Source organism: Lagenorhynchus albirostris, chromosome 9 (assembly GCF_949774975.1).
Source record: "Lagenorhynchus albirostris chromosome 9, mLagAlb1.1, whole genome shotgun sequence".
Lineage (NCBI taxonomy): Eukaryota > Metazoa > Chordata > Mammalia > Artiodactyla > Delphinidae > Lagenorhynchus > Lagenorhynchus albirostris.
The window spans coordinates 13,403,178-13,418,438 of NC_083103.1; the positions used below are offsets into that span (position 1 = coordinate 13,403,178).

Sequence of the window (15,261 nt, forward strand, 5' to 3'; positions counted from 1 at the left end):
ATTGGGCAGTTTCAGCAGGAAAATTTCTCATGTTTGAATTGTTACATCTTTAATGTCATGTTACAAAGAAGTAATGACTAATACTTGGATACAAAGTGGGGTACGTTATAGTGGCCTGTTTATGAATTCTAGAAGGCCTTGACAGAATATCATAAATATTAAACACTTATAAGAAAAAGTTTGTTAGCTAATCTTTAAAAATAAAAAAGCTATCTGGATTTCTTAAACTCCATTTTTGTTTCTAGTCTGGGGTCCTTTGTTCAAATTACCTAGTATAAGGTAGTCATTCCACCCCCCAACCCCAATGGTAGATAATAATGTCATTAAATTTTGTTTTGTTTCAAAATACTTTTCTTTTAGCTGTGGAAAGCAAGGTTAAGTGGGTATGAAGAGGCCCTGAAGATCTTCCAGAAAATAAAGGATGAAAAGAGCCCAGAATGGTCCAAATTTTTAGGATTGATCAAAAAATTTGTGACTGATTCCAATGCAGTGGTTCAGTTGAAAGGATTAGAAGCTGCACTTGTTTATGTTGAAAATGCCCATGTAGCAGGAAAGTAAGTAGTTTCTTTCCAACTATTCTGGTAAAAACCCCTGTCTCGTGCTACATGGATTAATTTATGTATATTTATGGATCACTGTGCTTAGTTATTAGCACTTTTAGAGGATATTCATTTCTTAACTTTCGTAGCTCCTTGACACTTGTTTTTCATTTCAGTCTTTATCTGCTCTCAGAAGTCTAAATGGTACAAGAGATCTTTAGAGAGGAGCAAATTGGAAATCAGATCTTGAGTTTTTACCTTAAAGTTTGATGGGCAAGTGCTTTTCCTTTTGAGGCTTTTGTATGAGAATTACTCCAAGGGGGAAAATCTTTTGTAACTTTTAGAAGAAACTGAGGGGTGGTTAGCAAAGACGTCAAAATTTCACTGAAAACATTTGGGCATTACTTAAATCTTTTTCTACAATGGTTCCAGGCTAGGTGATCTTAGAATCACATCTTTCTCCCTATGGTCATTAGGCATTTTTATCTCTTAGGAGAGGTAATGCGAACTAAATAACCTCTATAACTCCCAGCTTATTGGATGATAGAGGTTTCCAGTCACCCCAGTCTCCCATACCTGATAAACCTGACTTTTCTAATACTAGTCTTTATGTCATTGAAAGGAGCCCTCCATACAAAAAACAAAAAAACAATGGGAACCCTTGACCTAATTGCACAAGAAATATATATACACATCCCTAGGTATCTGCATGGGAATTGGTTCCAGGACAAAAGTCCCCACCCCTACACCCTAGGATAGCAAAATCTACAGAAGCTCAAGTCCCTCACGTAAAATGGCCTAGTATTTGCATATAACCTACATATACTCTCCTGTATACTGTAACTCATTTCTAGGTTACTCTCAATACCTAACACAATGTAAATGTTGTGTAAATAATTGTAACTACAATATAAATAATGCGTAAATAGTTGTTGGCTGCATGGCAAATTCAAGTTTTGCTTTTTGGAACTTTCTGGAATTTTTTTTCCCAAAATTTTTTTTTTTTTTTTTGCGTTATGCGGGCTTCTCACCGTTGTGGCCTCTCCCATTGCAGAGCATGGGCTCCAGACGCGCAGGCTTAGCAGCCATGGCTCACGGGCCCAGCCGCTCCGCGGCATGTGGGATCTTCCCGGACTGGGGCACGAACCCGTGTCCCCTGCATTGGCAGGCAGACTCTCAACCACTGCGCCACCAGGGAAGCCCTTCCCAAATATTTTTGATACAAGTTTGGTTGAATCTGCAGATGAGGAACCCATGGATAAGGAACCCACCAATATGGAGGGCAGACTGTACTTGACTCACCTCAAAAATTATACCAAGAAGGACAGTCATTAATTTGACAGTTTTGTTAACCAGCATCAATGAGTTCCCCTTGCCATCAGTGAGACCATTGCTTTTTTAATTTCATTTTTCTTCTGATACTAGAAACTTTTTTGACAAATGCTGCATGTAATTCCAACCCACTCAGTTTCTCTCCTTTCCAGTAGTACAGGTTTTATTTAATTTAGAAGAAACTCAAAGCAATAAAGCTACTGTAAAGTCTTGCCAAGGAGTCAGGAACAGCCTTTTGTTATTAAAGGTACATATCCATTCCCTCTGTGAAGAAATTCTCTTGTCCTAAAAAGTGTTTAAAATGACTTTCAAAAATTTTCCAAAAAAGCAAGAACTCTGTAATCTGATTTTTATAAAATGTATCTGTATCTGTCTATCTATCTCTGCATATAGAAAAGTCTAGAAGGATGGATACCATAAAGTTGAAAGTAGTTTTCTCTGGGTAGTGAGATTTCAAGGGATTTTTGCTTTCTTGTTTAAATTTCCTATATGTGTAAATAGAAACTATGGTTCTGTGTCATTGTCTGTTGTGACATGTCTTAACCTCTTATGGTTTGCATAAGTTTTTTTTTTCATGTTCTTGAACATAATTTTTTTTAACTTTTTATTTTATACTGGAATATAGCCGATTAACAATGTTGTGGTAGTTTCAGGTGAACAGCGGAGGGACTCAGCCATTGATATACATATATCCATTCTCCCCCAAACTCACCTCCCATCCAGGCTGCCATATAACATTGAGCAGAGTTCCCTGTGCTATACAGTAGGTCCTTGTTGGTTATTTAAATACAGCAGTGTGTACATGTCGACCCCAACCTCCCTGGCTATCCCTTCCCTGCAGTAACCCTAAGTTCATTCTCTAAGTGTGTGAGTTTGTTTCTGTTTTACTTGAACATAAAGTTTTTAGAGTCTCATTTACTTTATTTCTCAGCATTTTTAAAAAAGTATTTGTTTCCCCCACTTTCCATGACCTTTTCCGGCTCTTTCTACTAAAGTGTGTTTTTATGTGTATGGTTGTTGTTGTTTATAATCTATATTACAGAACCACAGCGGAAGTTGTATCAGGTGTTGTGAGTAAAGTGTTCAACCAACCCAAGGCCAAAGCCAAGGAGCTAGGCATTGAGATTTGTCTAATGTACATAGAGATTGAGAAAGGAGAAGCTGTGCAAGAAGAGCTCCTGAAAGGCCTGGACAATAAGAACCCCAAGATCATAGTGGCCTGTATAGAGACACTGAGGAAAGCCTTAAGGTAAAACCTTTTCTTTTTGTTTTAGTTCTGTTAACTAGAATATCTCAATTGAGTTTGGGTTCCTGGTTTAAACAGAAATGAAAGCTGTTGGGCTTGACTTGGCAGACCATACCAACCAGAAAAGTGACCTGGAAAAGCTAAAGCCATTCCTCAAGTGTGACACTTTGTATTCAGTAATTTTAGCCTTTAAGTGTGTTGCATAGTTATTTGATCTAAATCTCTTTCTTTTTTTTTTTTTATAAATTTATTTATTTATTTATTTTTGGCTGTGTTGGGTCTTCATTGCTGCGTGCGGGCTTTCTCTAGTTGCGGCAAGTGGGGGCTACTCTTCATTGTGGTGTGTGGACTTCTCATTTTGGTGGCTTCTCTTGCTGTGGAGCACGGGCTCTAGGTGCGTGGGCTTCAGTAGTTGTGGCACATAGACTCAGTAGTTGTGGCTCATGGGCTCTAGAGTGCAGGCTCGGTAGTTGTGGTGCACGGGCTTAGTTGCTCCGCGGCACGTGGGATCTTCCCAGACCAGGGATTGAACCCATGTCCCCTGCACTGGCAGGTGAATTCTTAACCACTGCGCCACCAGGGAAGTCCCTAAATCTCTTTTTAATAAAGATGAGCGGGGGATATTTCTGACCTTTTCTCAGATTATGAATTAACTTTTTCATGGAAAAGCACTCCTCAGGGTAAGGAGCTCTGTTTCTCTTGTTATCCTCAGGCATAAATTTATGTACCTTGAAACATTGGCTGAAGTAAACCTTTGTTTAGGTGCTTTTTAAAATAAAATAGAAGCAAATGCTATATGCCTTTAAATAGAAGCATAGCAACAGAAATAGAAAATAACTTTTACTCTTATGTAATAAGTTATTTTCAACCCTAGAATTAAGTGTTGTTTGGCAGTGAAGTTTTTCATGAATGGGATCTCTTTCAGGAACAAGTGGCTGTAATTTTCTATGGAAATCTCAATTAGACAAAACACTGGTTTGTTCTGATTTGGCAGTCCTTCTAATCTGATATCCTGTCCCCAATACTTCCACATGAGATACTTTAGAAAGCAGCTCTAGTGAAATCCTGAATGTGTGACCTGTGGGTGTGAAGATCATCCCAACTCACCTCTCTTGTGATTTTGTATATGACCTACTTCTTGGAGAATACGCTTCCTTTGGTGTTTATCTTACATGAAAGTATCAAAATTCTTAAATTTTGTTAAACTGTCTTCAATTTATGTCAGTAAACTTTGTCTTTTGCTTGGTTCATAATGTTCTTATATAAAATTTGACTTTCACTTAGATTCTTTTGTGATAAAATTTTCCTCATCCCTAGCCTATTCTAGTGTAGAAGGCATGTATTTTTATTAGTAGTAAATAGTGTGTTCATTCTGTTGTCTTAGAAATTTAGTGAATTGACTGCATTGTCAAATCGGTGCTTGTCTTAATAGATCTGTCCTTAGTAATGAGTTTCTTAATAAAAATATATATTATACTATATTCTACCTTAAAATTAGAAGTTTCTAATCTGGAGTTCTGTGAACTCTGGCTATTTCATTTTTAAGCTGACTGGGAGAATAAGGGTAGAAAAAGGACAAGTTAGGTATATTGTCTTTTATGTCTTCCTTATAGATGTTGTTGTTTAGTCCCATCCTTGTATGGTTCTTTATTTGTCCTAAGGCATCTCAGAATCTATAGTAGAACTACTAGATAGCTCTCTGGGACCTTCAGGAACTGTTCAGTCCTTGGTTCCAGAGCTTCCTCAAGCTATCTATGTTAGTGGTAGCTTCAGGAGACCAAAAATAATCTGTGGCCCCTAAAACAAGCTTTTAGAACTTTTTCCCCTCTATAGTAATATGTGTAATATCAAGATTAGGTTTTGTATTGTTAAGGTATCTATTTTCCATTTGGACCTGCTCCATCTGTTTTTTTTAAAAATATCTTTCAGAACTAGGCCAGGATAGTGAAACAAATAAACAAAAATCAGATGAAACAGTAGTAATGTAAAGGAAGTTTAAGAGATCCCAAATGTTAGGTTCTTCAGACACTGTGATGAGTATTCCTAAACAGAATGGTTTATCGTCGCTATAAGTTCTTATTTTTCCTTTAGTCTTAAAGGTCTGCTGAACCAAATAAGAATTTTTTTTCTATTAAAATAGAAGATTTTAAAGGAAATATTGAAGATCATCTGGTTTATTTTCATGCTATGATGGCTATATTTGCACCATTTACACAAACTGGTGTCTTGTTAAATATCACTTTCTAGGGAAAGTATTTTCAGTCTCCTTCTTTAACCTGTTAGAGTGTGTCAGTAGCTATTACTGAAACATTTTGTTGCATTTGTGTACATTAGATAATAGATAAATAGTATATATGGATCCTACTACAGAATGTCAATCTTCTTTCATAACTGAATCTCTCTTGCTCCAGAATTTGTTATTCAGAAATGTTAGCAGTGAATCAGAAAGCTATATTTTTAAGTTGGGAACTTAAAAATATGATATGTGACAGATATATAATGTTAAATATACTGCCTTTTTATTTTAGTTTTTTATAAATGTATTTATTTTTATTTTATTTTTGGCTGCGTTGGGTCTTTGTTGCTGCGTACGGGCTTTAGTTGCAGTAAACGGGCTACTCTTCGTTGGTGCGAGGGCTTCTCATTTTGGTGGCTTCTCTTGTTGCGGAGCACGGGCTCTAGGCTCGCGGGCTTCAGTAGTTGTGGCATGCGGGCTCAGTAGTTGTGGTGCACGGGCTTAGTTGCTCTGCGGCATGTGAGATCTTCCTGGACCAGGGCTCAGACCTGCGTCCCCTGCATTGGCAAGCAGATTCTTAACCATTGTGCCACCAGGGAAGTCCCTATACTGCCTTTTTTTTTTTTTTTTTGCGGTACGGGGGCCTTTCACTGTTGTGGCCTCTCCCGTTGCGGAGCACAGGCTCCGGACATGCAGGCTCAGTGGCCATGGCTCACGGGCCCAGCCGCTCCGCGGCATGTGGGATCTTCCCGGATCGGGGCACGAACCCGCGTCCCCTGCATCGGCAGGTGGACTCTCAACCACTGTGCCACCAGGGAAGCCCTATACTGCCTTTTTAAGAAGTCAGAATGCAACTGTTTTACCCATGGAAAACTGAAGCAAAGAGAGATTTCAGTTGCCTGAAGTTATAGTGTGATAGCTTCGAGTCAGGAATGAAAGACACACTGCCAGGATTGGAGATCTATCAAGTGGAGTGAATCCCCGTAATTACATAGAAGAGCTAATAAAAGCTTATTAAGGGACTTCCCTGGTGATCCAATGGGTAAGACTCCATGCTTCCAATGTAGGGAGCCTAGGTTCGAACTCTGGTTGGGGAACTAGATCCCGCATGCATGCCACAACTGAGTCCGCATATCGCAACTACGAAGTCCACATGCTGCAACTAAAGATCCCGCATGTGGCACCGAAGATCCCGTGTGCTGCAACTAAGACCCGGCGCAAGCTAAATAAATAAATAAATAAGCAAGCTTATTAAAAGTCAATTTCACTCATCTATTTATAAATTGATTTGTTTCTATTTTAAACTTAATGTACATACATATGTATTTAAGATGTTACACAAGTGTTGATCCATTTTAGATTTGAGTAATTCCTAGACTGGTTACCTAGAAAGTTTTTAAATGGTAATATTATTTTGGGCTCTGGACATTAAATAATATTCTTGGAAGAATGGCATCTAAATACAGATGTTGTTATAAGTTTTTTTTTTCTTCTTCCCTAAAAAAACTCAACCTATATGTCTCTATTATATATAGATATAGAACTATGTTTGCGTGAATTCAGGCTAACACTTTACCAAAGCATATTGCATGGTGACAGTTTTTTTTCCAATTTTTACTTCTAGTGAATTTGGTTCCAAAATCATCTTACTGAAGCCAATTATCAAAGTGTTGCCAAAACTCTTTGAGTCTCGAGAGAAGGCTGTTCGAGATGAAGCCAAACTAATTGCTGTGGAGATTTATAGATGGATTCGAGATGCTCTGAGACCCCCATTACAAAGTATAAACTCTGTCCAGGTGAGGCACAAAGTTTTTTGGTTGTCTTTGTATAAGGTTAATATGAAGATATTTCCTTCCTGTCATTGTTGTTGATATTCTGTCCTTACAAATAATTATTTTTCATTCTTAATTTTGAAATCATTTTTTTCTGAGCATACCTGTTTCTACGGTTACTATGTCCTCTCAAATTAAATACTATGCATTCACCGATGCCAGTAGGTTACTGTTGAATCTATAGCAGTTTATAAGATCCTTTTTTTAATTATTAATTACTTTATTTATTTATCTTTGGCTGTGTTGGGTCTTTGTTGCGGTGCACAGGCTTCTTTTTGCGGTGGTTTCTCTTATTACAGAGCACGGGCTCTAGGCACGTGGGCTTCAGTAGTTGTGGCATGCAGGCTCAGTAGTTGTGGCTCACAGGCTCTAGAGTGCAGGCTCATTAGTTGTGGCTCACGGGCTCTAGAGTGCAGGCTCAGTAGTTGTGGCTCCGCGGCGTGTGGGATCTTCCTGGACCAGGGCTGGAACCTGTGTCACCTGCGTTGGCAGGCAGATTCTTAACCACTATGCCACCAGGGAAGTCCTATAAGATCCTTTTATAATACTTTTGGGTGGCAGGACTTAATATGTGTTTAGACAAAATGCATTCTATTTTTTACATTTCAGTTGGTTTTAGAGACATTATTTGTTGCAAATATATGTGAATTCATGAAGTAATGAGAGTGTCTTAAAAAGTGGATTTTATTCTTCTAAGTGCTTAGTCATATATCTTCAGTATAGTAGATATACATCAATTTGACTCATACTACAAAATGTGCACAATTTAAATTTATCTTTTCTTGTTTGCCTTATTAGAGCCACATAAATAAGAAATTGGGTTCTGATCTATTAGTATATATAAATATATTCTCTAATGGCAGAGATATAGATATGTTTTTAAAATATTTTATGATATTTGCAGTTGAAAGAACTAGAAGAAGAATGGGTCAAACTGCCAACAGGTGCTCCTAAACCAAGTAGGTTTTTGCGTTCCCAGCAAGAACTAGAAGCTAAATTGGAACAGCAGCAGTCTGCTGGTGGAGATGCTGAGGGAGGTAAGCCACTTTTCAACGCTGGTTTCTATAAAAATTAGCAAGAACTGGCCCTGTCACAGTAACCTGTGTTCACAAGGTGCATTTTATAGGATTGCTGTTTAATAAAATACATACAATCCTATGGTTTATAGGATTAATAATTCTGATCCCTCCTGTATCAAGATTTCATCAGGGGTGTGAAAGGACAGCTGATAACTGTTTAATAAGTAAACTATTTCTTTTTTTTTTTTTTTTGGCCACACTGCGTGGCATGCAGGATATTAGCTCCCCGACCAGGGATTGAACCCATGCCCACCCCCTGCATTGGAAGGCCGAGTCTTAACCACTGGACTTCCAGGGAAGTCCCCATTTCATCCATTTTTAAGGGTTGTTTTGTTTTGTTTTCCTCCTGGAAGGTGGTGACGATGGTGATGAGGTACCACAGATAGATGCTTATGAGCTTTTGGAAGCAGTAGAAATTCTTTCCAAACTTCCCAAAGACTTTTATGACAAAATTGTAAGTAATGGTAGACTTCTTTCGTTTATTTCATTTTAAATAATTACTTGAATATAATTAGAGTGCTCTTCTGAGCCCTTTTCCTGGTGCACCCTCTTCCACCCCGTATCTTCCCTAATAAAGTGAGTCAGTTGTTTCTTCTTTGTTCCCATACTACTTTGTATATGTACCTACTTTAGTCCTTCTTTTTACTTCTTGCCAGAAACCTGAACATTATTCTTGACTTATATCTTTTCCTCATTGTCTGTCTGGTTTTTACCTTTAAATATCTCTCAAATTCATCCCCCTTTCTCCATCCCCAGGATTTCTTTCTCTACCCCGGGGTTACTTCTTTTTTTTTCTTCCCCCTACCCCAGGCTTTCTTGACCTTGGCACTGTTGACATTTTTTTGCCAGATATTTCTTTGCTTGGGGAATTGCATGGGCGTTGTTGTATGTTTAGCAGCATCACTGGCCTTTACCGATCAGATATTAGTAATACCATTCCTCCAAGTCATGACAGTCAAAAATGTCTCCAGACTTTGCCAAATGTACCCCAAGAGACAAAATTATCCCCAATTGAGAAAGTTTTATCCCAGCCACTACCATCAGCTCTTGCCTTGTATGCTGCTATAATCTTCTTACAAGATACCCTGTCTGCTCTTGCCTCCTTCCCATCATATTTCACAATATAATTAGAGGTGTCATTTTTGAAAATGGAAATCTTCCCATAGTATTGCCTCATTAAAATCCTTCAATGGCTTCCATGGATTTTAAGATGATGTCTGAAATCATACTGTAGCCATTGAGGTGTGATTTATGGTACCTTTGAGGTCCCCACTTACCTTCCAGCCACATCTCCAATTCCTCTCACTCTCCATGCTCCAGTCATACTGAATTTCTCCTGGCATCAAATGTGCCAAACTTTTTTTCCCCCCCTAAACTCTAGGCCTTAATATGCTGTTCTTTCTGCCTATAACATTCTTCTCCCCCCATTTACCTCATAATAACTCTTCATCGTCTAGATCCCACCTTAAGTATCACTTCTTGGGGGAGATTGTACCTGAAAGCCTAAACTGGGCTAAGTCCTCTTGTTGTATTACCAAAGCAGCTTGTACTTCTCCTGTCACAGTCGTCATGACCTGATAGTTATTTATTGAAGATCATCCTACCTCTGCTATCAGCTCCTTGAGTATCCTGTTATCTTCTGATTAACAAATAAATATTTGATAAATTGAATTGAATTGTAATTCCTTCAGGGTGATGGGTTTGTCATCTTGTTTTTATCCCCAGTTCTCTCCAACAGTGGGTATTCGAATTCTAGTGAAGCATATTGTACTTTATATACACAAAACAAAAAATTAGCATTATACCTACAATCTGGAAAACTAATATCCAGGATTAGAACAGTATTGGTTGTTGGTTATATGTTTGTTCTTTTCTGGTCTTTCTAATGTTATCAATATGGAAATTCCTCTCTCCTGTAGATGTGCCGCTGTGAGATATGCTAGAAATGCTTTCTATTAATGTTTTCTGTTTAACACTTGCTTAAAGTTTACCCAGAAAATGAGAAGGAAAAGTCTATGGCATTTCATTCTGTTTACTTATTGTAGAACATTAGGGTTATGAAATGTTACAAAAATACTTTTAATATATGAACAAAATTTTATGTATATGAGCAAAACATTCTGATTGGCTACACAGTTTTGTAATTTTGATTTCTGACTAGCTTTAGAAAGTTTCTGAAAACAAAAAATATATATCTTTGAATTAGTAGCATGCAAGAAATAGACTTTTATTTTGCGCTCTTATTTTCTGTTCTACAAGTGACTCATATTGTGTCTTGTAGGAGGCAAAAAAATGGCAAGAAAGAAAAGAAGCCCTGGAAGCTGTAGAAGTACTAGTGAAAAACCCCAAACTGGAAGCAGGCGATTATGCAGATTTAGTAAAAGCTTTGAAGAAGGTAAATGTGAGGAGTTTCAGCATTGGTATCCCAACAGCAGACCAGGCCATTGAGTTTTTCTTCATCAGTCAATCTTTTTTTACCACAGTTGCATTGCCATTTAGGGAACACTATTGATGGTTTTGAATTATAGGCATACATTTTTTTAAGGGTTATTTAAAATGACTGTCCTAGGCTAGTTTAGAGGGATTGGTTTTCAATCTTTATTATCACTTTGACTTTAAATATGCTGTTTGGTAGCTTGTACAAATGTCAAGAAATAGAGAATCTTGCTGATCTAGAACCAGATATTCTAGTTTTATAATTCTACAGAATGAACTTTTTAAATTGGCTCTATTTAATGGGACAAATATTAAATATGAAGAGTGTTTTTCATTAGATAGCGAGGGATACCACCTTGTATTATATCAGCATGTAAAGTACAGGATCTGGGGATATGTGGTCAATTATAAAGCCGGTAAGTACTAAATAAGAAAGAAATATTTTAGGAAATACTCCTTTGTTATTGCTTAGGTCCAAACAAATTGAATGCTGGGGTGTATATTTTTGTATGTACTGACTTTTCATAAAGTCTGAAAGTATAGATCAGACAATTGTGGATGTAGTTATAGAGCTTAATAACAAACTTTTTTTTTAATTTACTCATTTAATTAATTTATTTGTGGCTGCGTTGAGTCTTCGTTGCTGCGTGTGGACTTTCTCTAGTTTGTGGCCAGCGGGGGCTACTCTTCGTTGCAGTGCACAGGATTCTCATTGCAGTGGCTTCTCTTGTTGTATAGAGCGCAGGCTCTAGGCACACGGGCTTCAGTAGTTGTGGCACACAGGCTCAGTAGTTGTGGCTCATGGGCTTTAGAGTGCAGGCTCAGTAGTTGTGGCACACAGGCTTAGTTGCTCCGCAGCATGTGGGATCTTCCCAGAACAGGGCTCGAACCCATGTCCCCTGCCTTGGCAGGCAGATTCTTAACCACTGCACCACCAGGGAAGTCCCTGAAGACATTTTCTTGAATATAGCAAGGATGAAAATGTTTTGTTTGCTTCTTCAGCCTGAAATTGCAGAGGATTAGCATGGTGGGGGGAGGAGGTTACTCTTTAATTATATGTGTATATAAGAGTAATTCTCATTATTCATAGTACTTATGTTCTGTAAAGTCACCACAGACACTGAATTAGCAAATGCTAAACCATTGCTCCAAGGGAAGATACAGCGTTAAGGTCCTGCAACCCTCTGGTCACATTTTCATCAACCGATCAATGCATAACCTTGTTTTATTCTATTTGAAGACATCTTATTCAGTATGTATTATTGATCCATTAACATTGAACTCACAGCCAACAGAAATATAACTCGTGCCTGAACAAAGCCTACCTAACACATTTATTTTCTCCGAAAGGGACATCACAGCACTTTTGCACATAGGAACACCAGACAACACTTCAGCAGTACACTTGGGGGCCATTTTAAACAGTGAAAGCCCCAATCAAAAGCACAAAAATGCAAAAAACCAAGGCAGTAAATAGACTACGAAAAAGATACTTGGGTACAGTATGAGAGCTGAAAGAAGAAGGCAGAGTATTGCATTGTTCACCTCAGCTGGGAATGTGCACATCCGGCAACATAGATTTTTCCTAGCTCTGTGCTTGTCTGTGAGTGACCAGGAAAGTGCCTCAGTTATTGATTTGGGGCTTATAAGTTAATTTTATGTGTGGATGAATTCACAAATATGAAATCCATAAATAATGAGGATGGACCATATCTTCTCACAGTCACCCTTCCTTTGCTTTCCTCTAAGTAGGATTTGGAGACAGGGATATTATTTGTCAAAATCGTTGTTCATCAGTCTTCCATCTTGAAGAGCCAAAGACCCAGGCAAGACTACAGTCGTCTCTTGGTATCCCCGGTGGGGGGAGGGGGGGTGTTCCAGGAGCTCCCACCTATACTAAATCTGTTCAAGTTCCTTGTATAAAAAGGCATAGTACAATGAATACTGTTGGCCCTCCATATCTGCAGTTATGGAGGACTGACTGTAATTAAAAGGGAATTGCCCTAGGGAAAACATTTCGCCAACCTGGAGCCTGGGAGGAAAAAGGAAGGGTAGAAGGTGGTAAGGGAAATGAGATTCTAGTGGCCTTGAAGAGAGCTTCAGATTTTCTGTAAGTTCTAGCATATAATTTTTATCAGGAATCTTATGGAAACATATATTGCACTGAATTCTCAATGGCTCAAATAAAAGCTTTTATTTTTCCCTATGTAATGATCAGGAATGTTAATTGGAATCAGGAATGTTAATAGTTGATGTTCTCTACATGCATTTTCTTAGGATATTATATTTTCAAATGAAGACTGTTCTGTGATTTCCATTGGCATTGTGACTATGAATATAAGCTCTGTCTGTATTCTATACAGAGAAGATTATGGGTCTTTATATTTGGGTAGACATAGACAGTGGGTTTCTGTGAGATCTTAGGGTAGCAGGAGGCACTTTCCCTCTTTACATGGTGGAGTGGGGGCAACCAATCAAAGGCAACAAACAAGTAAAAAGAAACTTAATTTTGTGGCTAAAATATTTAAAACAATGAAAAGTTAATGTCAATGTAAATTAACATGACATTTTGTGGGGTTTTTTTGGTTTTTTGTTTGTTTTTTTATTTTTGGCTGTGTTGGGTCTTCATTGCTGCGTGCTGGCTTTCTCTAGTTGCAACGAGTAGGGGCTACTCTTCGTTGCAGTGCATGTGCTTCCCATGGAGGTGGCTTCTCTTGTTGCAGAGCACGAGCTCTAGGAGCATGGGCTTCAGTAGTTGTGGCACACGGGCTTCAGTAGTTGTGGCTCGTGGGCTCTAAAGCGCAGGCTCAGTTGTTGTGGTGCATGGGCTTAGTTGCTCTGCGGCATGTGGGAGCTTCCAGGACCAGGGATCGAAGCCATGTCCCCTGCATTGGCAGGCGGATTCTTAACCACTGTGCCTCCAGGGAAGTCCAACATTTTGTTTTGGTTTTTTAAATCAGTTTACTGTTTTTATGTTTTTTAATTATTTATTTATCTATTGCGGTACGCGGGCCTCTCACTGTTGTGGCCTCTCCCGTTGCGGAGCACAGGCTCCGGACACGCAGGCTCAGCGGCCATGGCTCACGGGCCCAGCTGCTCCACGGCATGTGGGATCTTCCCGGACCAGGGCACAAACCCGTGTCCCCCGCATCGGCAGGCGGACTCTCAACCACTGCGCCACCAGGGAAGCCCTGTTTTTTTTATTTTTATTTATTTATTTATTGGCTGTGTTGAGTCTTCGTTGCTGTGCGTGGGCTTTCTCTAGTTGTGGTGAGCGGGGGCTACTCTTCGTTGCGATGCATATGCTTCTCATTGCGATGGCTTCTCTTGTTGTGGAGCACGGGCTCTAGGTGCTCGGGCTTCAGTAGTTGTAGCACGAGGGCTCAGTAGTTGTGGCGCACGGGCTTAGTTGCTCCAAGGCATATGGGATCTTCCCGGACCAGGTTTCGAACTTGTGTCCCCTGCATTGGCAGGTGGGTTCTTTAACTACTGTGCCACCAGGGAAGCCCTATATATGTTCTTTTTCATATTCTTTTCCATTATGGTTTATCCCAGGAAATGGAATATAGTTTCCCGTGCTATGCAGTAGGACCTTGTTGTTTATCCATCCTATATATACTAATTTGTATCTACTAATCCCAAACTCCCAATCCTTCCTTCCCCCACCCGCTCTCCACGCCATATTCATATTATATTCACCTGTGTTGGTCTTTGTAGACCCATCCCTCTTCCTTCCGTAAATAGTTTCTTCTCTCTAGTGTCTATGAAGTAATCTTACTAATTTCCCAATTTTACTTTAATGCAAACAGTAAAAAACTATTCATTTTGAAATTCCTTATGATATTCCTGAAGTTATTTCATAAACTGTCTTCTTCTAAGTTGTCACCTGACCTAGCATATTTTGATGGCTTTCTTGTTCTCACGGGTTATAGTTCTTTATAAAAGGATTCCTTTTCTCCCTCCCTCCCACCCCTCAGATAGCTTCTTTGACTTTGTCAATTACCTATGGATATTGGTTGGTATATATATATTTTTTCATCTTTAAGATGTGGGTTTTCAAGGTGTTTTATTATATAATCTCCATTGACTTTCTCTGTGTTATTAATACTTTTTCACTTGGTCTTTCTTGGTCTTTCTTTTTCTTGTATTCATTATAGTTTTCTAAACACAATCACGATGGGTTTTGGGGGGTTTTTGGTTTGTTTGGTTAACAGTGTTTTTGTTTTGATTACTGTTTAGTGGCTTACACTACTAGTTAAAGGTAAATACTAATTATTACTTAAAATCACATTGTAGGCCTAGATTTATGGGAGAAGTGACAGCACTTTTAATTACAGAATATTTCCCATTATTTAGGTTAAATTAACATTGTGAGCTAAAGCTTTCATTCCCAGCTCTAGAACAGAGTTGCTGAGTTTTTCCTCAACGCTGGAATAGAGTCCTCCCACATACACTGTTTTTCTTAAAAATAAACACTTTTCCATATTCCCCACTCCCGTTTTGTTTTTTGTTTGTTTGTTTGCTTGTTTTGGCCACACGGCACGGCGTGCGGGATCTTAGG

The 15,261-nt window shown here is 38.7% G+C and overlaps 1 protein-coding gene across 4 annotated transcripts in view; it reads left to right on the plus strand.

Annotated features, from left to right (window-relative positions):
* CKAP5 (cytoskeleton associated protein 5) overlaps positions 1-15,261 on the plus strand; it is a 107,812-nt gene that overhangs the window by 35,393 nt on the left and 57,158 nt on the right. For 3 of the 4 annotated variants that reach the window (XM_060159258.1, XM_060159256.1, XM_060159255.1), the window contains exons 3-8: positions 361-554; positions 2,914-3,120; positions 6,978-7,149; positions 8,090-8,222; positions 8,618-8,718; positions 10,546-10,659. In XM_060159258.1, the coding sequence (XP_060015241.1) occupies positions 361-554; positions 2,914-3,120; positions 6,978-7,149; positions 8,090-8,222; positions 8,618-8,718; positions 10,546-10,659 (921 nt within the window). The remainder of the gene's footprint in view (positions 1-360; positions 555-2,913; positions 3,121-6,977; positions 7,150-8,089; positions 8,223-8,617; positions 8,719-10,545; positions 10,660-15,261) is intronic. The other variant, XM_060159257.1, reaches the window with a different exon arrangement.